The sequence below is a fragment of the Phasianus colchicus genome, chromosome 3, assembly GCF_987193195.1.
Source record: "Phasianus colchicus chromosome 3, bPhaCol1.hap1.1, whole genome shotgun sequence".
Lineage (NCBI taxonomy): Eukaryota > Metazoa > Chordata > Aves > Galliformes > Phasianidae > Phasianus > Phasianus colchicus.
Window position 1 is genome coordinate 46,995,626 of NC_143438.1, and position 21,562 is coordinate 47,017,187.

Below are 21,562 nucleotides of genomic sequence, written 5' to 3' on the forward strand. Positions count from 1 at the left end.
TATTGTAAGAACTCCATAATACATTCTTTGTCATAGCTGAAGGTGCAATTTGACTCTTGAATTAAAGTTTATCCTGAATGAAATTTAGTTTAACTTAATTAACAGTGACTTGTGAAGCTTTACAGTCTTGCTGTTTATTATGCTAATTTTTCTAATAACTTTTATGCCACAAAATCAAGTTGCTAAGACAGTAGATAATAACTTTTCTTCAAACGTAAAATGAGATTTGGTATTCACTCTTTAATTTAAAAGATTCTTCTAGAATGTGTGTATAAACATATGGATGCATATATAAAATGAACAAAGAATAAGCCCATGCTCGGTGTTAAGCATTAATTAGGAATGTGTCCTGTGAAGATTCTCTTTGTGGATACAATAGAATGCAGCTATTATATTATGGCGTTAAGTAATAATCATATTTTGTAATTAATTACTCAAGTTGCTTAATGGAATCTGTGTTTATTTAGGTCTTAAAAAATTTTAATTTCAGGACTTAACAAAACGAACCACTAAAAGCTACATTAATAGGCCAGAGCTGATGCTCAGGAAGTTTTTCTGTAGACTAGGCAACTAATTGGTAGGCTCTTTATAGACATATTTCCAGTTGCTTAAGAGCTGTAAATGCACTATTTTTATGTTCCTCCTAAAGGAGGACAAAAGCTTCAGATCTGGTCTGTGTTGAATATGAACAATGGTCAGCTACACTTGTGGCTGTAATCCAGCTCTGTAACCTGAACTTAACCAAGAAGTCAAGAGCATGGCCATTTGCATTTTGCTTGAGATCCACCTTGCCCTGAAAACTGGCATACTTAAAAACAAAGCCTTCAGTTATTTGCCTTTGCTCTTGCTGTGAGCCACCCTTTCATCTACATGCTAAATATGGATGGTGGAAATTAATGCATTATTTTATAATACATTTGAATTCTAAAGGGACTTTAGTTTGCCATGGGCTACTAATGGGAAAAATGAGTTCAACCCTTTCAGCAGGTGTCTTTGCTGAGAGTTACAAAACAGTACTGACATGGTTCTGTCAGCTTGCATTCAGAATTTTTAACTAAATGTCAGTTGTATTTTCCAAAGAGTCATTATTTGTATAAACAATGAAGACTTTTTCATGTTGTGCATGATAAATTAGAAAGCTTTGTGGACTTTCACTAAAGAAAATCTTACTGTGCGTTGCAGCTGTCCTGACTCCCTTAGAAAAAGCTTATGGAAAACCCAGGACATTTGAAACCAGTAGAAGAAAGTGTAAACTATCAGTGCGTAATGACAGTGGGAGGTTGCAGTCCAACATTAGCTAATGACTTGGCTCTTCTGGAATCTGCGTTTCCAGAAATAACAAATAGTCCTTCTAAGATGAGCACTATTTCTTCCCATACACAAATATAAATCAGCAAAAATTAAATCATTTTTAAAATAATTTGATAATGAACACAGATGAAGTCAATTTTTTCTCCTTGCTAGAGTAACTCAGTTAAAACTTAAATCTGCACAGCACCACATGCTACCAAATGCCTTCAGTGCCAACAGGATCCAAGGGATGCCCTTGGATCAAGTCCAGTCATGTTCTGTAGGATTTTGCATTCACTAGAAAATACTAAGAATTGTTAACATTATTCTATTTTCTAAACTATTTGACACAGGACAGAGAATATAAAGGTTCTCAGGTGTTGCCAGTCATGAGGGTGTCATTGTGCTGAAGAGTAGTGGCAAATGGATTCACTTGTAGTGGAACAGTGCTTTAGGTCAGGATAATGAAGTAGGAGATCTGTAATGAAGCCAAGTAGGTCTGCACGTTTGGAGTCCAAAACAAAGGGTACTGCCCTGCATCAATTCCCTTTTCTTAGATGTTTTACTGAGAAAATGATCAGGATGACAATCATTGAGTGATTTTCACTCACTTTGGTGCTTGGATAAATCACAGTGTATTACACTGTTTAAATATTTATAGCCAGGGCAATATTCTTTATTCCACAATGCTGAATGTGCTATAAGGCAATGCTCAGCTTTACAGATGAAACAAACTCATAGTATTTTTAGTAAAAAATACAATTGCATGTCACTGATTTGTTTGTTGAAGTGGGGCGTGCCATGGCAACATACTGGTTCTTCTTCCTAGTTGATAATTGTAAAATAAACTGGTTTTTAAAATCGGAAATGAAGAAGCAAAATTCTTTGGCTGGCTATCTGTTATGACTTATGAAAATAAAAGTTTATTTGGGCTGTATCAAAGCATGAGGGGAAGATATTTATCATGTTTTGTATTTCCACTTCCCTCATCTACACTGCATGGGGAAAGCTATACTAAAGGGTCACACAATCTCAGAGCACATTCCTTCTTCACGGACTGCAAAGCAAACCTAACACTGAATTGTATTCAGTACTCTTTAGTTTTATTAGACTCCTGTTGCCAGTTCACCCCATGTCACTACTACTCTCTCAAGTCTTGAAGTTTTATGTAGTAATTTCATGTACTGTTCAGAATGAGTGACCTTTTAAGCAGTGGTTGGTGATGAAGAGCCTAGTACCGAATTCTCCGTCTGTGAGTCTCATGCAAATGTTCAAATAAATTCTGAAATCAGCAGTCAGCTCGTTACTGATCAGTACTGGTTCATTCCTTCAGGTTACTTGCCAGGAATTTTGACCTGTAAATTTTTCCTGGTATATACCTGTACCAGAAAATACTCACAGCATATGCATGTAAAAGAAGAGTTGGTTTTGGTATTACAGTTTTTGCTAGATGCCTTGCTGCATTGCATTTTGTCATGAAGACAATTTTTTTACCAGTCCAGTTCTGCCTGTTTGAGGATTACACACACACACACACACACACACACACACAAGTAAAAAACCAAAACCATAAAACAAGTAATTTCTTAAATGGCATTTGTGTGAATATGCACGTTTTAAAACTAGATCAAATAATCAAATATGCAACCCAAACCAGATATGCATGATAGCTAGTAACCATGGACACTGCAGAATTTGTATTATTTACAATTCAGAAAACACTGAAACTTTTCTTGCATGAATTCTCCATTCTTTAACATGTAATAACCTGAAATTCATGGTAATATAAGCTTATTTTCATTCTGTTCAAGACTAATTTTCCTTTAACAAGAAAATAAAATTCACATGGGGCAGGTGAAAGAGAAAGAGAGAAGTTAAGCTTCTAAAGATATGTCTTCCTGGGATAAACTATAATTTACCTAGGAGAAATACGCAGAAATTGATTCAGTATTTCAAATATAATCTATGTGACCTTTTATAATAGGTGTATTCTTCCACTTTTGATGTACTGTTTCTTTGCTTTTCCGTAGGTACAAAAACAATGTTCCCATTGATGTACAGGCTCACCCTGGCAAATATACCATTGAAAATCGATATGGATTGCACTCCCTGGAGATTAGCACGTAAGGGAATGTTAGACCATTTAACAAATAACTTAAACTGAAATGTTGCTATAGATTGAGACTTGCAGAATGTGGACATATCTCTTGGGGATAAGAAGTATCCAATTTACACATCTGAGATTAATACTTTCTGTTAAATACTGAAGTAGTTCTGGTTTTCCTTAGTAGAGGGTATTGAATTTACATAATTGAGTAATTTGTCTATATTATTCTGTTCATGGTTGACTCAGAAACATACTTTTTCCATTTGTCCTGTGTAAGTACAGTTAAATATGCGAAAAATCTAGTTCAAGGTAAAAATATTAGTTAATGGTTTTCTGGGTATAGAAAGATCCTGGTTCTTACTGAGAAGAGGAATGGGACTGAGGTCTCACTTGTACACACACACTCACACAAACCTTTAATAGTATTCATCTTCCCATTTGGAAACTTTTGCAATAATATCATGTCAAAAATCATTGACAATCAGCAACAATTCAGTTTTGACTATCTAGGTAATATTAGGAACACTTTGACAATATTGTATTTACTGTTTCTAGAGTTCCTGCATTAGGCATATCTCCGCAGAAGAGAGTAAATTAGAGAAATCTTGGAGATAACAGATGAATGTTGTCAGATAATTTTTTTCCTACTTCTGCTGTAATCTTAATTTCAAATCTGAAAGAATATTTAACTTTTTTTTTCATTTTTTTTGAATATTGACAAAAACTGAATGTCTAGAACCAATCCAGTGTCCAGAGCACATCTTCTGAGCTGTTACTTATTTGTAGATCTTACCCAGATGTCTGAAGGTATTTTTGGTCTAGAACAAAGGATTTGCCAAATAGTTACGGGTATCCAACCTAACCATCTCTATCATTTCAGATGTGATTTTGATGACATTGCTCAGTACCGGGCATCTGCTATGAATGTTAAAGGAGAAATTTCGGCTTATGCTTCCCTTGTGGTAAAGAGTAGGTTTGCAAAATATTTCTTTTCTTTTTAATGCATATTTCCATTTCAGTGGCTCAGGGAGCCTTTGCCCCTCAGTGATAGTGACTGCTCTTTTTTCCTTTGTGCATCTAGGGTACAAAGGAGAAATTGATGCAAGTCATTTGCATGCTGGGACGTTTTCCATGCCTCTGAGCCGTAAGTTGCAATACACGTTTGTTTGACACATTCATTTGAGGCGGTGACATCATGACAAATGAATAGGCAGAATGTTTTGTAACATTACTTGAAAAAGGAGCAGGTCATCTTTAGGTACTGAGCTCTTCCATTTCAGATGTGTTCATCTAATTTGCTGTGGGAAACGACATTGCCTTCTAGGTTTGTGGCTATTTGTTCACACAAGAAGCATCATTTTAGTACTGCACTTGACTGTGAAATAGCATCTGTCAAAAAGAGAGACAGTTCACCTCTTGCAATACGTAAAAACATCTCCAGGAAAAAAGGGCTAGGGGGTGCATGTGTGTCAGTAGACTGCTGACTTAATAGATCTTCTCTGCTGCTATGTGATTGCATGTGGCACAAATACGCATAGCCAGGAGCAAATCTGAATATGTTGGCCGTATCAAGTTAAAAAAAAAAAAAATCATTGTTGTTTTTATTTTGTTTTGTCTTATCTGAGCATCTAGCTTCACAGTTTGAAGTGATTTACAGTATTGCATGAATACTTCCATGATCAGAAGTGCAAAGAAAATGCAACAATTTATGTATGCTGAGTGACATAAGGGCCATAAGTCCTTATTGCAGCAACACAAGTAGGATAAGGGATGTGCTGCAAAAGCATATGAGAAGTCCTTTATTTACTAAAGCTCTGAAATAACAGAAGAAAGGTCACTCGTAATATTACAAAATGCAAGGCTGTGAGTTTCCAATATTATTTGGAATTTATCATTTGGTAATGGAAGCAAAAGATACCAATGTATTGTTCACAGGAAGACTGTGAGCTATTAGCATAGAGCAGTTGTAGAAAAGAAAAAAGTGACCGTATCAGAACCATTTTCAGGAGAATGATGAAAGCGCCTATGCCAGACATAGGTATAAAGCACATAAGATATTCTGTCTCAAATCTAGCTGTAGATATCCCTGTTCATTGCAGGGGAGTTGGACTAGATGACCTTTAAAGGTCTCTTCTGACTCAAACATTTCTGTTGTTCAGGTTATACAACATCAGGAAAGGTAAATTTAGGAACAAGAACAGGCCACCTGAAAGCCCAAGGGAGTGGAGAGCTCATTTTTATTTTAAAAGTTCATTAAAAAGATCTACTTAGGCTAAAAATATGAAGCTGAGTGGACACATAACTGTCCAGAGATGGAGCAAAATGTTAGAGAGGGAAATAAAAAAGGAGTATACACTAAAGATCTGAATAAATTAGTAGTCATAAATAGAAGTAAGTTTAAATTACAAGCATACACGTTATGATAAAATGATAAAACACCAAATTTTGGAAATTCTGGAATGAAATTCTGAAGGAGCCTTTCCCTGAAAAGCTGTTATATGAATAAAGAAAAAGCTGTTTCCCTGTGATATGTAAGTGCCTGGATTATGTGACCCTGCAATAAACTCTGAATACGGATAATGAATATATGCTGTTTCTGTTCATATCTTAAACTTTACCTGAGTTTGTATTTATAATCACTGGGCACTATTGCTTACTACTCTTATCATGAAATGAAAGAATAAGTAAGCAGCCAGACTTTTTTCCCTTGTACAGTTGGTGTTACCCCACATGGCTTCGCTTCCAGGTTCGAAATCAAATTTATTGACAAGTTTGAGGTAACATTTGGGAGAGAAGGCGAGACGATGAGTCTGGGCTGCACGGTTGTAATCAGTCCTGATATCAAGCGCTTCAAACCAGACATCGAGTGGTACCGCAATGGTGAGAATGTTTGACAAAAAGGAATATAAATTTCTTCAATGTAGATCTTTATAATGTCATGATTTAACAAATACTTTCTTGGTTTCATAAGCAGGAATATTTTCCCTTTTTTTAATTCAAAGCTTTTCCAAATCTAGAATTTTGAAGTGAAACTACTGTTAGAAAACGGAGGAAGGGCTGTGAAAATGTCTTTTAACTTTTTTTTCTTTTGTAAGCTTAAACACTAAAAACATTTTATCAACTCTAACTTCTCTGTGACCCATCAACATAGCCTCTGCAGCTTTTCCTATTTATTACATTTCTCAAGTAATTACACAAGGCTGTTGTGCAGTAGCCAACAAAAAACTGTTACCTTCTAAAGTTAAACTCTGAGAGCAAAGTTGGCTTTCAGCTATGACTGTCTTTGAAGATAGAAAATTGAACAGAAGGGATGGTCTCTTGTGTATTTCCAATCTACTTCAAGCTATACACAGCATTCTCAATGCATTCAGCTAATTCTCATTACAAAATTCTCTAATTTTTAGGTGTTCTTATTACACCATCCAAATGGGTCCAGATGCACTGGACTGGAGAGAGAGCTTCGTTAACACTGACTCATGCGAACAAGGAAGATGAAGGTCTTTATACTCTGCGTGTGGTGATGGGAGAATACTATGAAGAGTACAGTGGTTATGTCTTTGTTCGAGGTAAGATACTGCTTATGAACCACATCACTGGAGAAATGAGGAAAACCTTTTGGCAGAGTAAATCTCAGTCATTTTAGGTGTTTATTTCCAATTTAAATATATATTTTTTACATAATACAGTAGCTTACATAAAATTAATTTCTATAAATATTTTATACAATTGATTTTAGCATTAGATCTTCCAAGTGTTATCTTTGGAAAAATGGAGAGCATTCCTCAAGCTTTGGTGTTGCATTTTAGAAAGCTTATTGGCATTCTGGGGATTAAATTTTTGTTGTTGATGTAACTTCGCCCTTTCTCATCTTCAGCTTGTGAACAGTACTGAACATAATTCAAAAAAGGATAACTCTATAAAGTAACTTTAAAATGTGTTTTTGTAACATCTTACACTTGCTGACCTGCAGATCAAGATTTTTCTGCTCCAACTGAGAGGTTTTCACTAATGCACAATGCTAAAAAAAATACAGTAGAAGGGAAATATAGAGATCACCACTTGGGGAAGAATAATCACATGCACCATTACAGACTGGGGACTTTGGAAAGCAGCTTTGCAGAAAAGGCTCTTGGGATCATAGTAGAGCGAACATGAACCAGCAATGTGTCCTTGTAGCAAATACCAGTGATATTCTGGGCTGCATTAGGAACAAGGTCACCAGCAGGTGGAGGGAGTTGATCCTTCCCTTCTGCTCAGCACTGGTAAGACATTTTTGGAGTGCCGGGTCTAGTTCTGGACTCCCTAGTACAAGAGAGACATGGACATACTGGAGAAGGTCCGGTGAAGGGCTGCAAAGTGAAAGGAATGTCTGACACATGAGGAGGGGCTGAGAGAGCTGTGTCTGTTTTTTCTGGGGTTGAGAGGGATCAAAGGGTATCTCATCAGTGTGTACAGATGCCTAATAGGAGGAGTAATGAGTATAGAGTGAGTCACTTCTGTGGTGCCCAGTGACAGGACAAGAGACAATGAACAAAAAAAGGAAAAGTTCATTTCAACATTTCAAATTTAAGAAAACACTTTTTTACTGTGATGGTTGTTGAATACTGGTACGAGTTACCTGGAGAGGCTGTGGAGAAGATATCCTTGAAGATATTCAAAGCCCAACTAGACACAATCCTGGACCCCTGCTCTGAGTGTCTCTACTAGAATAGGGATGGGACCTGATGGACACAGAAGGCTCTGCCAACCTCACCCTTCTGTGATTCTCTAAGGAAAAGCAGAAAATGTGACTCTTTAATTTAGGTACAGAATTAAAATGTTATTCCTCTGGGTGTTGTTTGTACCATGAAAAACTTCATTGTATTTCTATTAGAGCAAGTATTTCTTTAAGAAGAGCAGTGGCTTATCAGGTTACGCGCTGACTCTATATCTGTCCCAGCTGCTAAAAGCAGCTGAAGCATGTAATGCTAATTCAAAAGACTGGAAATCTTTGGCTCTGAGAATGTGTTCAGAGTGGTGCCATGTTCCCAAGTTTAGCAAAGCTGTGTGAGATAACAGCCTGCTTGAAAAATATAAATGAATCAAACGTTTTTGTCGCCCGAGGAAAGGGTTTGCTGGGATGTGTGTGTGGGACTGAGCAACAAGGAGAAGAATTAGGGATTGTTTTCCTTGCCTGGTTTTAAACTGGGCTACTATATAAATAAATGATTACCTTCGTTCCTGCTACATCTTCTAGCACTTACAGCAATGAAAATATGACCTGACTGTGAACCAGCTACCCCTTTCACAAGAGCATCTTACTAGCCAACTGGTGTACTTGCCAAATTTTAATTAGATTAATTATATTCTACCTACATGCTCTGCACAGCCTCATTTAGCCAGCATACTTCTCACTGCTCCTCCTAATTTGTAGACAAGTTCAGTACAAACTCTTAGCTAGTTGCTTACGTGTAAGGAGCTGTCTTTTTGCATCACATATAGAAATCCTCCTGCGTTGATGGAGGTGAGCAGGGTGCTCATCAGGCTCGTAACACCAGAACTTGGCAGGTTCAGAGAAAATGGGTTCCTCTTACCATGGTTACAGGTCAGCATTCATCAGCAAGCAGCCAGGGATGAAATCCTAGCACCAGTGAGGCTGATGAGCAATGCTGATTGTCCCAGCTATTTCCTAATTGGAAAGAAACCATGGTGTCTCGTGTTCTATCAAGCAAGAGATATAGATAATTCTATAATTCATAGGGAGATCGTTGAAGATATCTTGTTATTGCTCTTAATGTTCTTATTATTTTGCTATGTGAAATGGATTGGTTACTCTATGCATTTTAAAAATTATACCTAGTTAGCTGTAGTTAGAATCTGGATTCAAAAAACTTCGGTACAGCTTCAAAAATTCCATGTAATGCAACTATGCCTAAAAGGGAAGATACAGAGAGAAGTGTTTGTTTATTTTTTCTCTGAAGACTACTGTTTTATTTAATCAAGCATGATAAACACTCATATACCACATTTATTTCTGAAAGCCAAAAGCAGAAAAAACTGGAATTGACATAACTTGTAATACAGAATCCTGTAGCACCCTGAAGCATCAAACATTTGTAAAAGTGTGGGGTTTAGATGGAATGCAAGAACAGCATTTGTTAGCAAATCATTTTTCTTTAGGCATATACAGCTGTCTTGTCTTAAGTCAGGTTGTCTTTAGAAGCAGTGAGACTTGAATGACATTACTTATGACTGTAGAAACTCTCTGTTCTATAGAGAAAAAAATCTCTCTTCTTTAAAAATCTTTCATATAATCTTCTTGCAAGAGTTATTTTGCCCTACAAGAAAATTGCTACATCTCTCAAGCTGAATTATGACGGTGTAAACAGAATTATCAGTTCCCAGCACTATGCTCTGATTTTTAAGCTTTGGGTAAGATTTGTCTGAAAACTGATGTTAGAGTCTGGGCCCTTTGACACCAACAGTCTCCTGTTTGTGACAAATGCTTGAAAGGAACAATGTGCTCATCCTAAGGAAGGTTATATTCCAAAATCTGTGGTGTAATTCAACTTAAAAAGGTTTTGATAGCTTTTCAGCTCATATACAACCCAAACCAAACAATGAAAGACTATGTGTGAAAGTATTTCGTTCATTTGAAAATTAAACCAGTATTCAGATTGGTCTTTTCTTTAGCATATGTCTTTGTTGTGTGTCTGAGTGTCTAGCAAATAGTTTAATAATTAACAAGACTGATCATTCCAGAGGATGACCTTGAAAAAAACAACAGCAACAAAAATGACACACAGATTTGAAGAGAAGAGGTTTTGCCTCCCAGCTCTTGCTGCCTCCCAGCAGATGAAATCTGAAGGGGGGAGGTCAGAGCTGTGTTAATATTTCCACAGTCAGTATTTCCATGGAGGTGTATGGCAGTGAGTGAGATCACAGTGGTGTATATCCTGAGACTAAAACTTTTTGACAGAGCCATTGCATAACTGCAAGACAAAATGTCAGCCTAATCTCCTAAGTAACATTGCAGGTAAATAGACATTCTTCCAAGTTTTCATGCACTTTGGCTGTGTCTCTGGCAGCTACCTCATTAGAATCCATGGTACTAATATGTGTTAAAAATGTCTAGATCAGTTATGTTTACAATATGCTCTAAATGCATTTGTAAATGCTGCAAAAATCAGGACTTGAAAAGACACCACCAATATAAAAGCAAACAGTTTTTGAAGCTTTTTCTTGGCTCTGCAGGAGTAGAGTTTTGTCCTTAAAAAATAATTATGAAAGAACTTTGTTTCATATCAGGAAATCTGTGTCTCCATCCTCATAGATGCTGATGCTGAGATCCCAGGAGCCCCTGGCGCACCGCTGGATGTGCAGTGCTTAGATGCCAACAAGGATTATGTCATTGTGTCCTGGAAGCAGCCAGCTGTTGATGGAGGAAACCCCATCCTCGGGTACTTCATTGACAGGTCAGCAAGCATGCTGATGTGGAAAATTTGTATTGCTATGCATTTCAATTCAAAAACCTAAAAGCACATTTGAAAGCATGAGATAAAGTAGTAATTTTTATTTTCACTCTTATTGCTGGCTACAAAAAGAATGCTTTTTTAGGCTGGTTGGGCCTGATATAACTTTAATGAGAATAATAAAGGCCTGCTTCACATAAGTACATAGAAATGATAATGTGAGATGCTGCTCAGCCCTCACTGATTCCTGTGAGGCTCAAGAGGCCTCAGGATACTGTGGTATTGGGGGCTCACAGGATTGGCTCTACCCATATCAGTGCTCTCCCTCCTGCAACCAAACATTTACTATGTACCAGAAAGCAAAATGTGATCTCAGAGGGCGTTGGACTTCTCTTACAGGCTGTTTTTTTTTTTTTTTTTGAGCAATTAAGTTCATAAGCTTAATGCAAATTACATTTACATGTTTTTCCCTTCAACAATAAGATTTGGAAATATGTAGTTCTAAAAATATGGCCTCAAGTTGTGCCAGGGAAGGTTCAGTTGGATGTTAGGAAAAATTCTTCTCAGGAAGAGTGGTCAGGCAGCAGCACAGGCTGCCCAGGGAGGTGGTGATGTCTCTAGCTTTGGAGAACTGTGTGGATGAGGCACTGAGGGACATGGTCATTGGGCATGGTGGGGGGTGAGTTGATGGTTGGTCTTTTCCAACCTGCATGATTCTGTGATTCTATATGAAAATGGAAGCTGTCACACAGTGGTGGGATTCCAGAAGTTTGGGATTTAAGAAATTCAATCAGTATTTCAAACTTACAGCGAAATTTTCAGAGCTGGTAATATTTGTTTCAATTTTAGTACCAGAATATGTCATTAGTAACATGGAAGTCCTGTGGGTTTATTTAGATGCATGTAAATGTATATGTAATATATATGTATAAATGCATTTTATAAATATGGCAATATATTATGCCCTCTATATACAAATTTAATAAATATAAAATGGAGAGATTGTTTTGTGAGAAAATTCTAATATCACAATAATCAAATATTGAACATTGCTTCAGTTTGAATATAACTTCTACTGGCTTGACAGTGTATGAGTATGAGTTGTTGCTGTAACTGTGCTGCACTAGGAAGCTCTAGCTCTGACATTCATTAAATAATTCTAAACAAAAGATGGGAGTAGACTCTTAAAAATAATGCTTCATTTTAAAACTAGGCTATTGAGGGATGTTATCACAAAGTGTAACTGCAAGGCAAAAGGCATTTTGCTTCTTCTCTTGTCTTCACCTCCTTCATTCGCTCCTGAATTCAGAGCTTTGTTACTGAGTGTCCAACATCAGTTGTTGTCACGGACATCTGAGAGCTGGGTTTGTGACTGATGATGAACTCTTCTTCTGGCAACTGCAGAGGATCCATATATTTCACATCCTTTCAAATACGCTGAAGCTGACACGCCCCAGGAGTCCCAGAGCATGCTTTGAAGGGTTTGAACAGTTTGAAATGAGTTGTGCCCATGTCTCCTCTTCAGTTCAGGAAAGAAGGAGCGCAGCTGCAAAGGATTTAGCACATTCCCAGATGGCCCTGTAGCCCTGACCCCTCTCCTGCAGCTGCTTCTGTGTCACCAGCAGACATCACTGCTGAAGAAGCTGGGAATGTCCAGCCAATGAACATGAATGGAGCTCTGAGGGCTGGGTGCACGGAGCTTGTGTTTTTCCCTTCCCAGCACCGCTTATCCTGTTTGTGTTTTGCAGGTGTGAGGTTGGCACCACTCACTGGACCCAATGCAATGAGACTCCGGTGAAGTTTGCTCGTTTTCCTGTTACTGGTCTGATCGAGGGCCGCTCCTACATCTTCCGAGTCCGAGCGGTGAACAGAGCTGGTGTTAGCCTGCCATCCCGTGTGTCAGAGGCTGTGGCTGCCTTGGATCCCGCAGACAGAGCCAGACTGAGAAGTAAGATAGCAAGATGTCCTTCTTGCAGCTTGTCTGAGAGATTTAAGAAGTCGTAACTCAAAAAAAAAAAAAAAAAAAAAAAAAAAGTCTGACCTATTTACTCATAAGGCTTTGGAATCCCACTAGAGGGAGCAATTCAAAAACAAAATGTTGTCTGGAGGCACATTTGCCAAGAAGGAATCATCTCAGTGCACTTTGCACAGAGAGTTCCAACAGCAGCTTTTGCTGGCAGCAGCACTGCGTTCTGAACTTGCAGGAAGAGGGGAAAAGGCACAGGAGAGTAAATTGCCTGAGGCTTGTTTTTGTTCAACCAACAAATAATAGATCCTGCGAATAGCCTCTCTTTGTGCCACAGCCCATGTGATGACTGAAATTTTGCAGTAACATCAGCAGAATATCAGGGCAACCCAAAGATTATTGAACTCAACCTCTCTGTATGGCAGTTAACATTTTACAAGCCAAGGATATTTTTCCTGTGGCTGGGTGATATCCCAGATGCAAAGGCTTTGATGAGGAGTTTGCTTCAAAATCCCTTTCTCTACCCATGTGCCAAAATTATATGCCTAAACTTCTTTTATTTCTATTCGTCTCTGAAGTTTTACTACTTGAAATGGTCCAATGCGAAAGGGGTATTATATGCAAAGCTACAGGTCTCCAGTGGTCCCAAATTGCACGTCTTACTGTGTTAGGCACTGTAAGGTACAGACAGCTATCAGATGATCGAGGTTCCCATTCCAAAAAAACCTGGTTTTATAATCTGCTGGAGGAAGCAGGTTTATCACCACAAGGAAATACTGTGCTCAGAAATGTGAAACCCAAGTTACGGTGGCTTTTTCTTTTCACTAGATAGACTGGAAGCTGTCTCCAAAGAGGGAGTCTGATCTTGGTGCCAATTCCCATTGTATCCCCTCCTCTTCACTGTCACGAACCTCTGTTCAATTTTTGCTCACACTTCCAAAGCAAATCAGCCAATGAAAGGTGAAACGTTGAAGTGGAGAACAGTAGCTGCGAAGATTATCTCTGAAAATATGTTGTTCTGGTTAATAGCTTGATACATAGCTGTGACAACATGATAATGCTAAGGCACAGAGAAAGCCACCCAAACCATATCGCATGGGTATGTTAAGTCAGGCCAAGCACTTCCTGGCATGTGATATGTGACATTCATGTGACAATGGCCCTTGTTTTGAAAGCTGATAATGTGAACGAAAGTGGATTAAAAGGAGAGAAAGAGCAGCCTGCAGGAATTTGGCTCTTCTTTTAATGAGCGGGCTGTTAAACTAAATGAACGGAGCAAGAAAAACAAAGTGGAAGTGAATTCTCTAAAAAAGATGAACTGAGTGAGCCAAATACCTCTGCTTGTCACTTAAGTGACTTCAGAGAAATTTCAGGAAGGGGTATATGTCTCAGTGAACTAAATATTTCTTGATTGCAGAACTGCTTTCAATATTCAAGCCTTAAAACTAGCTTTGAGTATCCCTACATGAGTAGTCACCAAGAATGGAGCTCATATGAAGCTTGCAAAGGACAGTTCTGTTGGTTTTCTCATTATTTCAAAAGTTCCCAAAGACTCTTTTACATGATCTCTCTTGCATCTGTTTCAGGTCACCCTTCTGCTCCTTGGACAGGACAGATTATTGTCACTGAGGAAGAACCTGCAGGTAAACACAGCCCTTTTGCCTACAAAAGCCTAGCTGAGTAACTAGCCAAACTTCCATTGAGTTCAGTGGACTTTGGCATACACTCAAAGTTCTTAGAATTGTTCTTAGAGTCACTCAGCCTTGAACAGCTCCAGCTTTAGGTGAGGTTTCATTATTCAGGATGTAATAAACAAACATGCTTAGCAATAAATGAAGGACATTTAAAACTGGTATTTAGATAACTTTAAACCCTAAGTTTTCCAAAAACATTGAGTGCTAAAATGTATTAATGCTTGTTCTATACTTTAATCATAGTACTGTTTCTGATGCAAATGTGAAGAAATTCACATTCATTTCTGTTTCCTACTCTTCTCCACTGTATTTCAGAGGGTGTCATTCCTGGTCCACCTACAGACCTCCAAGTTATTGAAGCTACCAAGAACTATGTTGTGCTGAGTTGGAAACCTCCTGGACAGCGGGGCCATGAGGGTATCATGTACTTTGTGGAAAAGGTAAAATCAGAGAAAATCAGAATCATGTTGTAGCAATCTTCTTTAACATAATCTTTGCTGAAATTTCATTTCCACTTTCAAGCTAGGGTTAGAACTTCATTAAGATTAAGATAAACTACTAAGGCAGATTTATAAAAATGGTTGCAGAATGTGTCACAAACTGTGATATCCTTTCCTGAACTGTGTCATTGACCTGCCATAGGGTAGACAGGCTGACAAACTCACTAAAGTGAGTAAGCACAGTGCAAAGTCACAGTTGTATGTATATCATTTGTCTTAGGGCTGCTACAAAAGTAATGCCTCCTATTTTATGATGTTGGCCAGTGACATCAATGATGGATGTTGGTGGTATGGCAGTAGAGGTTGAACCTTCCCACCAATATTCCATTGCATTTTGTTGCCACATGACAGATGGCAGCAGAGGAGCAGTCTGACATGGAAGTGTGTATGAAGCAAAGGTGTGTCATTCCTCCCACTGTCGTTCATCAACGCTTGCTAAATGTTTCTGGAGACCAACCAGTGGATGTGATCACAGTAAGGCAGTGGGTTGTGTGCTTCTCCAGCTGCCTTTCTGTATTTATCCTCTACACTGGCTTTCAATTGTACTTCACCACCTCAACTAAGGTGACAAAATTTATTTTCTAGAACCAAGTCACTTTTCATTTCAGTGTCCTTCTTTTCTGAGCTCTTCTTTGCATGGTTACTGGCCCAGAAATATCTTCACCATCTTCACCATTTTACTAGTAACTCATTACTCCCACAAACTTGTTATCAATGCTTTTTCTTATCACTCTAGAGCTGTCATCATGAGAGGCATAAATATCTTCCCATTACATGTTTTTCATCTCTCTAATGTAATCTGGTCTGAAGAAAAAAAATTCACTTAGCAACAGACTTACAGAGGGTGAATACATTAATTTTGAGTTTCCATATAATATAGCCTATTTTGATTTTTTGACACCCTACTGCATACAGAATACCAAAAATTAATGTCACATATTTAGGTAAAGTTTCTCTAAGTATTTGAAATCTCACACAAACCTGGATATTCTTTGAAATTATTCTTAATGCAAGGCAAAAATTAATTGCTATTATTAACAGTATAAGTGACCATGGTAAGTAGAACTTCCAGCCACAGAAACAAAAACAATTCACAAATTGAATGCATATCTTCATTAATCCTGGAAGCCACCTCAAAAACATTCTCAGGAGTGACACAACAGCATTTATAAGCAATGTGTTCATGTGGATGGTGTTGAATATCTGCAGAACTTCTGTTGAAAATGGTGTGGAGAGTAAGATGCAGAACTGAATGCAGTTAAAAAATGACAATTCCTTGCTGTGGAGACATGTTTAGCTTTGGTATATTGAAAACAGTAAGCTTGTATGTGTAATTTATGGAGTGACTGCACATCTGGCAGATTAATAAGCTTTGAAATACATTTATACAGTGGAATGGCTAAAAAAAGGGACATGACTCCCTATTCTCCATAGCAGACATACCTTTCATGGTCCAGGTAGGAAGCCTTGTCAGGTTAGAGTCTGTGTTTAGAGAGTTTTGTTCAAAATGTTGTTTCTGGTTTTGACTGCAGTGCATTGCTGGCACAGAGGATTGGCAAAGGGTGAACACTGAGATCCCTGTGAAGTCCCCTCGCTTTGCAGTTTTTGATTTGTCTGAAGGCAAATCCTATTGCTTCCGGGTTCGCTGTTGCAATTCAGCTGGAATTGGTGAGCCTTCAGAAGCAACTGAAGCCACTGTGGTGGATGACAAACTTGGTGAGTGATCATAAGTATTAAGTTATCTTCATGGTATCTTTTCAGTTTGCTATGTGGTTGTTTTGCCTGAAGATAGCTGCTCAGCTTCTAACTTGAAAATGAAGAGTAGTCAGTGATGTATTCCCTTCAGCTAAGATAATTTTGGATTGGGTTGTCAAACATTTAATGTATGGTCAAATGGCAGATACAAACCATGGGAATTAAGCTGCAAATAATGACATCAAGAACCACAAAAGCTGCAAACAGTGGAAGAAAATGACAGCTCAATAAAGTACAAAACTGTTCTGTTTTGGAGATCTTATTGAACATAAGCCCAGACGTAAGCAGAATTTAACCTTCCTTGTTTGCCAAATCAAACAAACGTGAAAGATTTAATACTTATATGGATGCAGAAACTATTTCTGCTGGAAAAAAGTCCCAGATGTTCCCCACAACAAAGAGTTAGTAACTTGTCTATTAGTTGCATAGTAGCTTTGTCTACAGTGGCATTTTCTTCCAGAACACCAATGCAGATTTGAACCAAATTCTCAGGTTGTCTCATTTCACCTCAGTTTGATTTATATAAACTACATTCCTTAAGAAGAATAAAACAGTTCTCTTCAAAAAATACTTAGGGTGTGTTTTGCTATTTAATATGGGCATTGCTTTCTAACTTCTTCTGTGCATTGTGTATTACCAGTGCTAAAACAATCAAGATCAGAATGTCACTCTTAATTTTTTTGGTGTGATTTTTTTTATGGATGGTCATTAATTTATTTCTGTTTATCTTCCCCAGATATTCCCAAACCTCCTGGCCGTATTATGCCAACTAGAAACACAGATACCTCCGTTGTTGTCACTTGGACAGAGCCCCCAGATGCCAAGGAGCTGGTTGGATATTACATTGAGTCAAGTGTGGTTGGATCTGGTCATTGGGAGCCATGCAACAACAATCCAGTCAAAGGCACAAGGTAATGGATTTTAGAACATAGAGATTGTGATCACCAGATGGTTGTTCAGGTTTTTGGGTTTTTTTTTGTTATTGTTGTTTTGTTTTTTTTGTTGTTGTTGTTGTTTTGATTGATTGCTTTTATGTGTTTTCAGACGTTACTAGTAGTAGTAATTTTTTAGTAGACAGCAAAGGCTGAAATCACTCTTACACTCTTGTAAGATGTTATAAAAACATATTTCAATGTGGTTCTTGTCCAAAAGTAATTTATAATCAACCTTATACTGAAAACAATTAGTCAAGGGGTGTGGTGGAAACACGGATACTGGCAGGAGGAATGGCTCACTACCTATTTTATCCATCAGTTTGATGAGAAATGGTACAATGAGGAATGAGTGAAATTACAAATGTGGAAAACTGAACTACATCATGTTTGAAAGCAAAATCCTTCAGTTGGAAGACTGCTGTAAATATTTCTGGGCCTGTGTATCTAGCATGTCAGGAGGAAATGTAGACTATTTCATGCTAACAATATTACTTTCTAACTGCTCTGTCACTTGCAATTATCAAGATGTTAATGGATGCTCATAAGCCACTTGTGCCAATATTATAAGCTCTCATATCATAGAATTATAGAATCATAGAATGGTCTGGATCACTGTTACTTTTACTATGTTTACATCAAGTGTTGATGAAGCTTCATGCTGTTTTCTTGTTTCAGAATATGAAATGTGATCTTTATTCAGCTTAAAAATAAAAATATTGATCTGAATTACTTTATACTACTACATAAATACACTGCTTTTGCTCTTATCATTGCATTTTTATTCTATGCAATATGATGCATGATACAGACAGGCACAGGCTGTGTATTATCTAATGTTATTGTGACTGAGACAATTTCAAAGCATTAGCTGTAGCTCATAGTTTACTGGCAGTACATTTTGATGTTTTGAAATTTGCTTTCTGTGGATGTCCAAGTGAAAGGTAACGCTTTGGAAAAGCCTGGAGGAATGAGGATGCATGTTCTGTCCTGAAAATTTCAGGTTTTAGTTTTTTTTTCCCTGAAGTAAAATTCTTATTTTGGGAATATGTTTTATATTTCTGATGCTATTTTTCTGCTTATATTATTGCATGATGTCAGCCTTTGAAGCACAGAATATAACATTGTGAAGTATATAATAAAAAGAATACGAAATAAAATACACTTAAAGTACATATTAAATAATATGCTAAAATATTTTACAAAACACTTTTTGTTTGTTTGTTTGTTTCCCAAAAGAAACATTTTATGTCTTGAAGAATTGTGTGTTTTTTCAGGGGGAACAACTTGAAAAAAAACATGACTTTTAAAAATGTAAACATTATATAATACAGCTGAAAAACTATACTAATAAAATAGCTTGTCTGACTTAGAACAATGGAAGTACCATAAAAGTTTGGACATTTTTTTGGAGTCTTGCTAAATGTCCTGTAATTTCTGCGTACGCTCCAGTTTTTCATTTCTGATTGATGTGAACGATGGGGACTTGTGCTACAGCTGTCTTCTGCTTATATCATGAATGAATCCCATAGGCAAATGCAGACCTCATCTCTGCAGATTTTTCCATTGTTTCCATTAGGAAGGATGAATCTTATATATCAGCAAAAGTAATATAGACCCTTCTGTAACACAAGAACTTGTATAGTCTTAGGTGGGAAAGAGTATTGGTAAAAAAGGAGGGTATGTATAAAATACGTGAGTTCAGACATTCTATTTGCAGAAACTAGGTTCTTAGATACTTCATTCTGCTTTCTCTGACCTTCATATAATTACTGGGTTCATATTTTAACCTCAATTTTCAGAAACCAGAATAAATTTTATGGAAGAAACACTTCTCCTACACCCCTTAGGATTTTTATTTTCTTCATAACACTGTAATGATTCATTTGCTGGTTTGTTTTAGATTCATTTGCCATGGGCTTATCAACGGTGAGAAGTACATTTTCAGAGTCAGGGCTGTTAATGCAGCTGGACTCAGTGAATTTTCCCAGGATTCAGAGCCTATAGAAGTACAAGCAGCCATTGGTAAGCTGTTTTCTATTACTTTGTTCAATGGTAAATATATGTATGTATATGTATATTTAAGTAAAGATGTTTTCAACATCTTTTGGTAACTAATTATTCTGGTTTACAGTGTTGTCCACAAATAATACTTTACCTGTAGATCTTACGTATTGCATCACAGCCACACTTTCACAGTCACTGCACCCTTGTAGACTGTTCATCTTCACCATTCAGACTTCTTCACGTGTATCTTGTGAACTGCTGTAGGAGGGCACTGCCAATTACACTTCATAGTCACCAGGAAGAAGGAATGTCATTCTGATCCTCTAATGTGGTATTTATCTCCTCTAACACACACCATCCTATATATAGTCAGCTCCTAGAAAATGTGTTTTCACACCTAAACCTAATAATAACTGTACTTCTAGCGTGCTTCTTGCAAACCTTCTGTGACCCTAGTGTGCTTTTCCTTTGTTGATGAATTATTTCTGTTTGCAACTGCATGAACTAATCCATACAGATTAATGAGATCACTGGACTAGAACAAATTGTGTGTCTGCAACATCCTCACTGTTATCTATATCAAAATCACAAAACTCAATCTTAGAGCAGAGAGATGTGCTCCTTGGTAATTTTGTAAGATCTTTTTAAAAGAATTAAAATATGACTTGGAAGATCTAATACTAAAATAATTATAGAAAATGAAGATTACCACTAACTTTCCATATTTATTCTGCTCTGAAAATTAGTCATTATTAAAAGAAAATAACTTGTGAGGATGTTGAGAGGTATTCTATGCATTTCAAATTTTTGTGAGTCCAAGCGTAGCTTTTTGTCCATAAGAACTGTGAATTATTGTGGTTTCTTTGTACTGTTCACTGTCTGCATTTTATGCTCTGTTGAGTAAATGACGAAAAAATAATGTATTCTAATTCAAAATGTCTTTACTATTTTCTGGCAATTATAGGGGGAGGATTGCTTCATGGTGTGTGTCCTGAACTGAGTGGTAAAGCTGATGGACTAACAGACTGCACTGCCAACTGGGAAGGCATGCATGAGTCCTCCCAGCCTATCTTTGACACAGATGCTTTGCTAAAATGCAATGCTAAATTTAATAGAGACCCGCTACCCAGTAGCTCTGACAAACTGGGAAGTACAGGAGACAGTAACTTGAAAGAAATGGTTAAGGACGCTGTCACATCTGCACCACAAAAAGTTGTTACTAAGCAGGCAAGTAAGTCTCGACCCGGGGATCCTTTGACAATGGAAAAAGTGAAAAAGAAGAAAGATATAGGTGAGAATTAATAAATAAATAGCTTTCACTGCTTTGGTGCATCCACTTTGGATGGCTGCAACCTGCACTCAGCTACACCACAAGTGAACGTTCTCTCCAGTGATGCATCTTCCAGCAGTCATAGTAACTATGTGCTCAAGTCAAATGGAAGTTATTGTGTATCTGTTTGTTATCAGAGACCATTATTACACAAACTTATTAGCTATTGGAAGTGAAATGTCTACTCCTTCACTAATGTAATAGCTTGCCTGGAGTATATATTAATATATCCCGTACAGTATGTCTACACCAGATCAGCAATTTGTTCTCTGTTAGGAGTCTTGTTACGTAGTTTCTGGGTTACGTATGTGTGGAGGAAACAAAATCTGATTACAACGGTAAGTATGAAGATCTGCGTTGTGCAAAGATGCGTGAAGATCCTTTGTGGATTTATGCCTAAGCTACGGCTTATCCTCTGAGATGCAGTGCTAATGAACATTGCATTATATCTCTGACTGATAGTTATATGTAATGAGGGAAACCTATCAAGTTGAAGACACATGGACAAAATCACATTTTATGTTGTCAAC

At 37.4% G+C, this 21,562-nt stretch overlaps 1 protein-coding gene across 3 annotated transcripts in view; it reads left to right on the forward strand.

The window, feature by feature from the left end:
* The window catches only part of MYOM1 (myomesin 1), a 77,213-nt gene that overhangs the window by 18,318 nt on the left and 37,333 nt on the right, over positions 1 to 21,562 (forward strand). Inside the window, exons 6-18 of one of the 3 annotated variants that reach the window (XM_090137424.1) lie at positions 3,321 to 3,413; positions 4,278 to 4,366; positions 4,479 to 4,541; positions 6,113 to 6,277; positions 6,802 to 6,963; positions 10,710 to 10,851; positions 12,597 to 12,796; positions 14,401 to 14,457; positions 14,824 to 14,948; positions 16,541 to 16,724; positions 17,500 to 17,674; positions 19,599 to 19,720; positions 20,667 to 20,993. In XM_090137424.1, the coding sequence (XP_089993550.1) occupies positions 3,321 to 3,413; positions 4,278 to 4,366; positions 4,479 to 4,541; positions 6,113 to 6,277; positions 6,802 to 6,963; positions 10,710 to 10,851; positions 12,597 to 12,796; positions 14,401 to 14,457; positions 14,824 to 14,948; positions 16,541 to 16,724; positions 17,500 to 17,674; positions 19,599 to 19,720; positions 20,667 to 20,993 (1,904 nt within the window). The remainder of the gene's footprint in view (positions 1 to 3,320; positions 3,414 to 4,277; positions 4,367 to 4,478; positions 4,542 to 6,112; positions 6,278 to 6,801; positions 6,964 to 10,709; positions 10,852 to 12,596; positions 12,797 to 14,400; positions 14,458 to 14,823; positions 14,949 to 16,540; positions 16,725 to 17,499; positions 17,675 to 19,598; positions 19,721 to 20,666; positions 20,994 to 21,562) is intronic. The other 2 variants (XM_031588920.2, XM_090137425.1) reach the window with 2 other exon arrangements.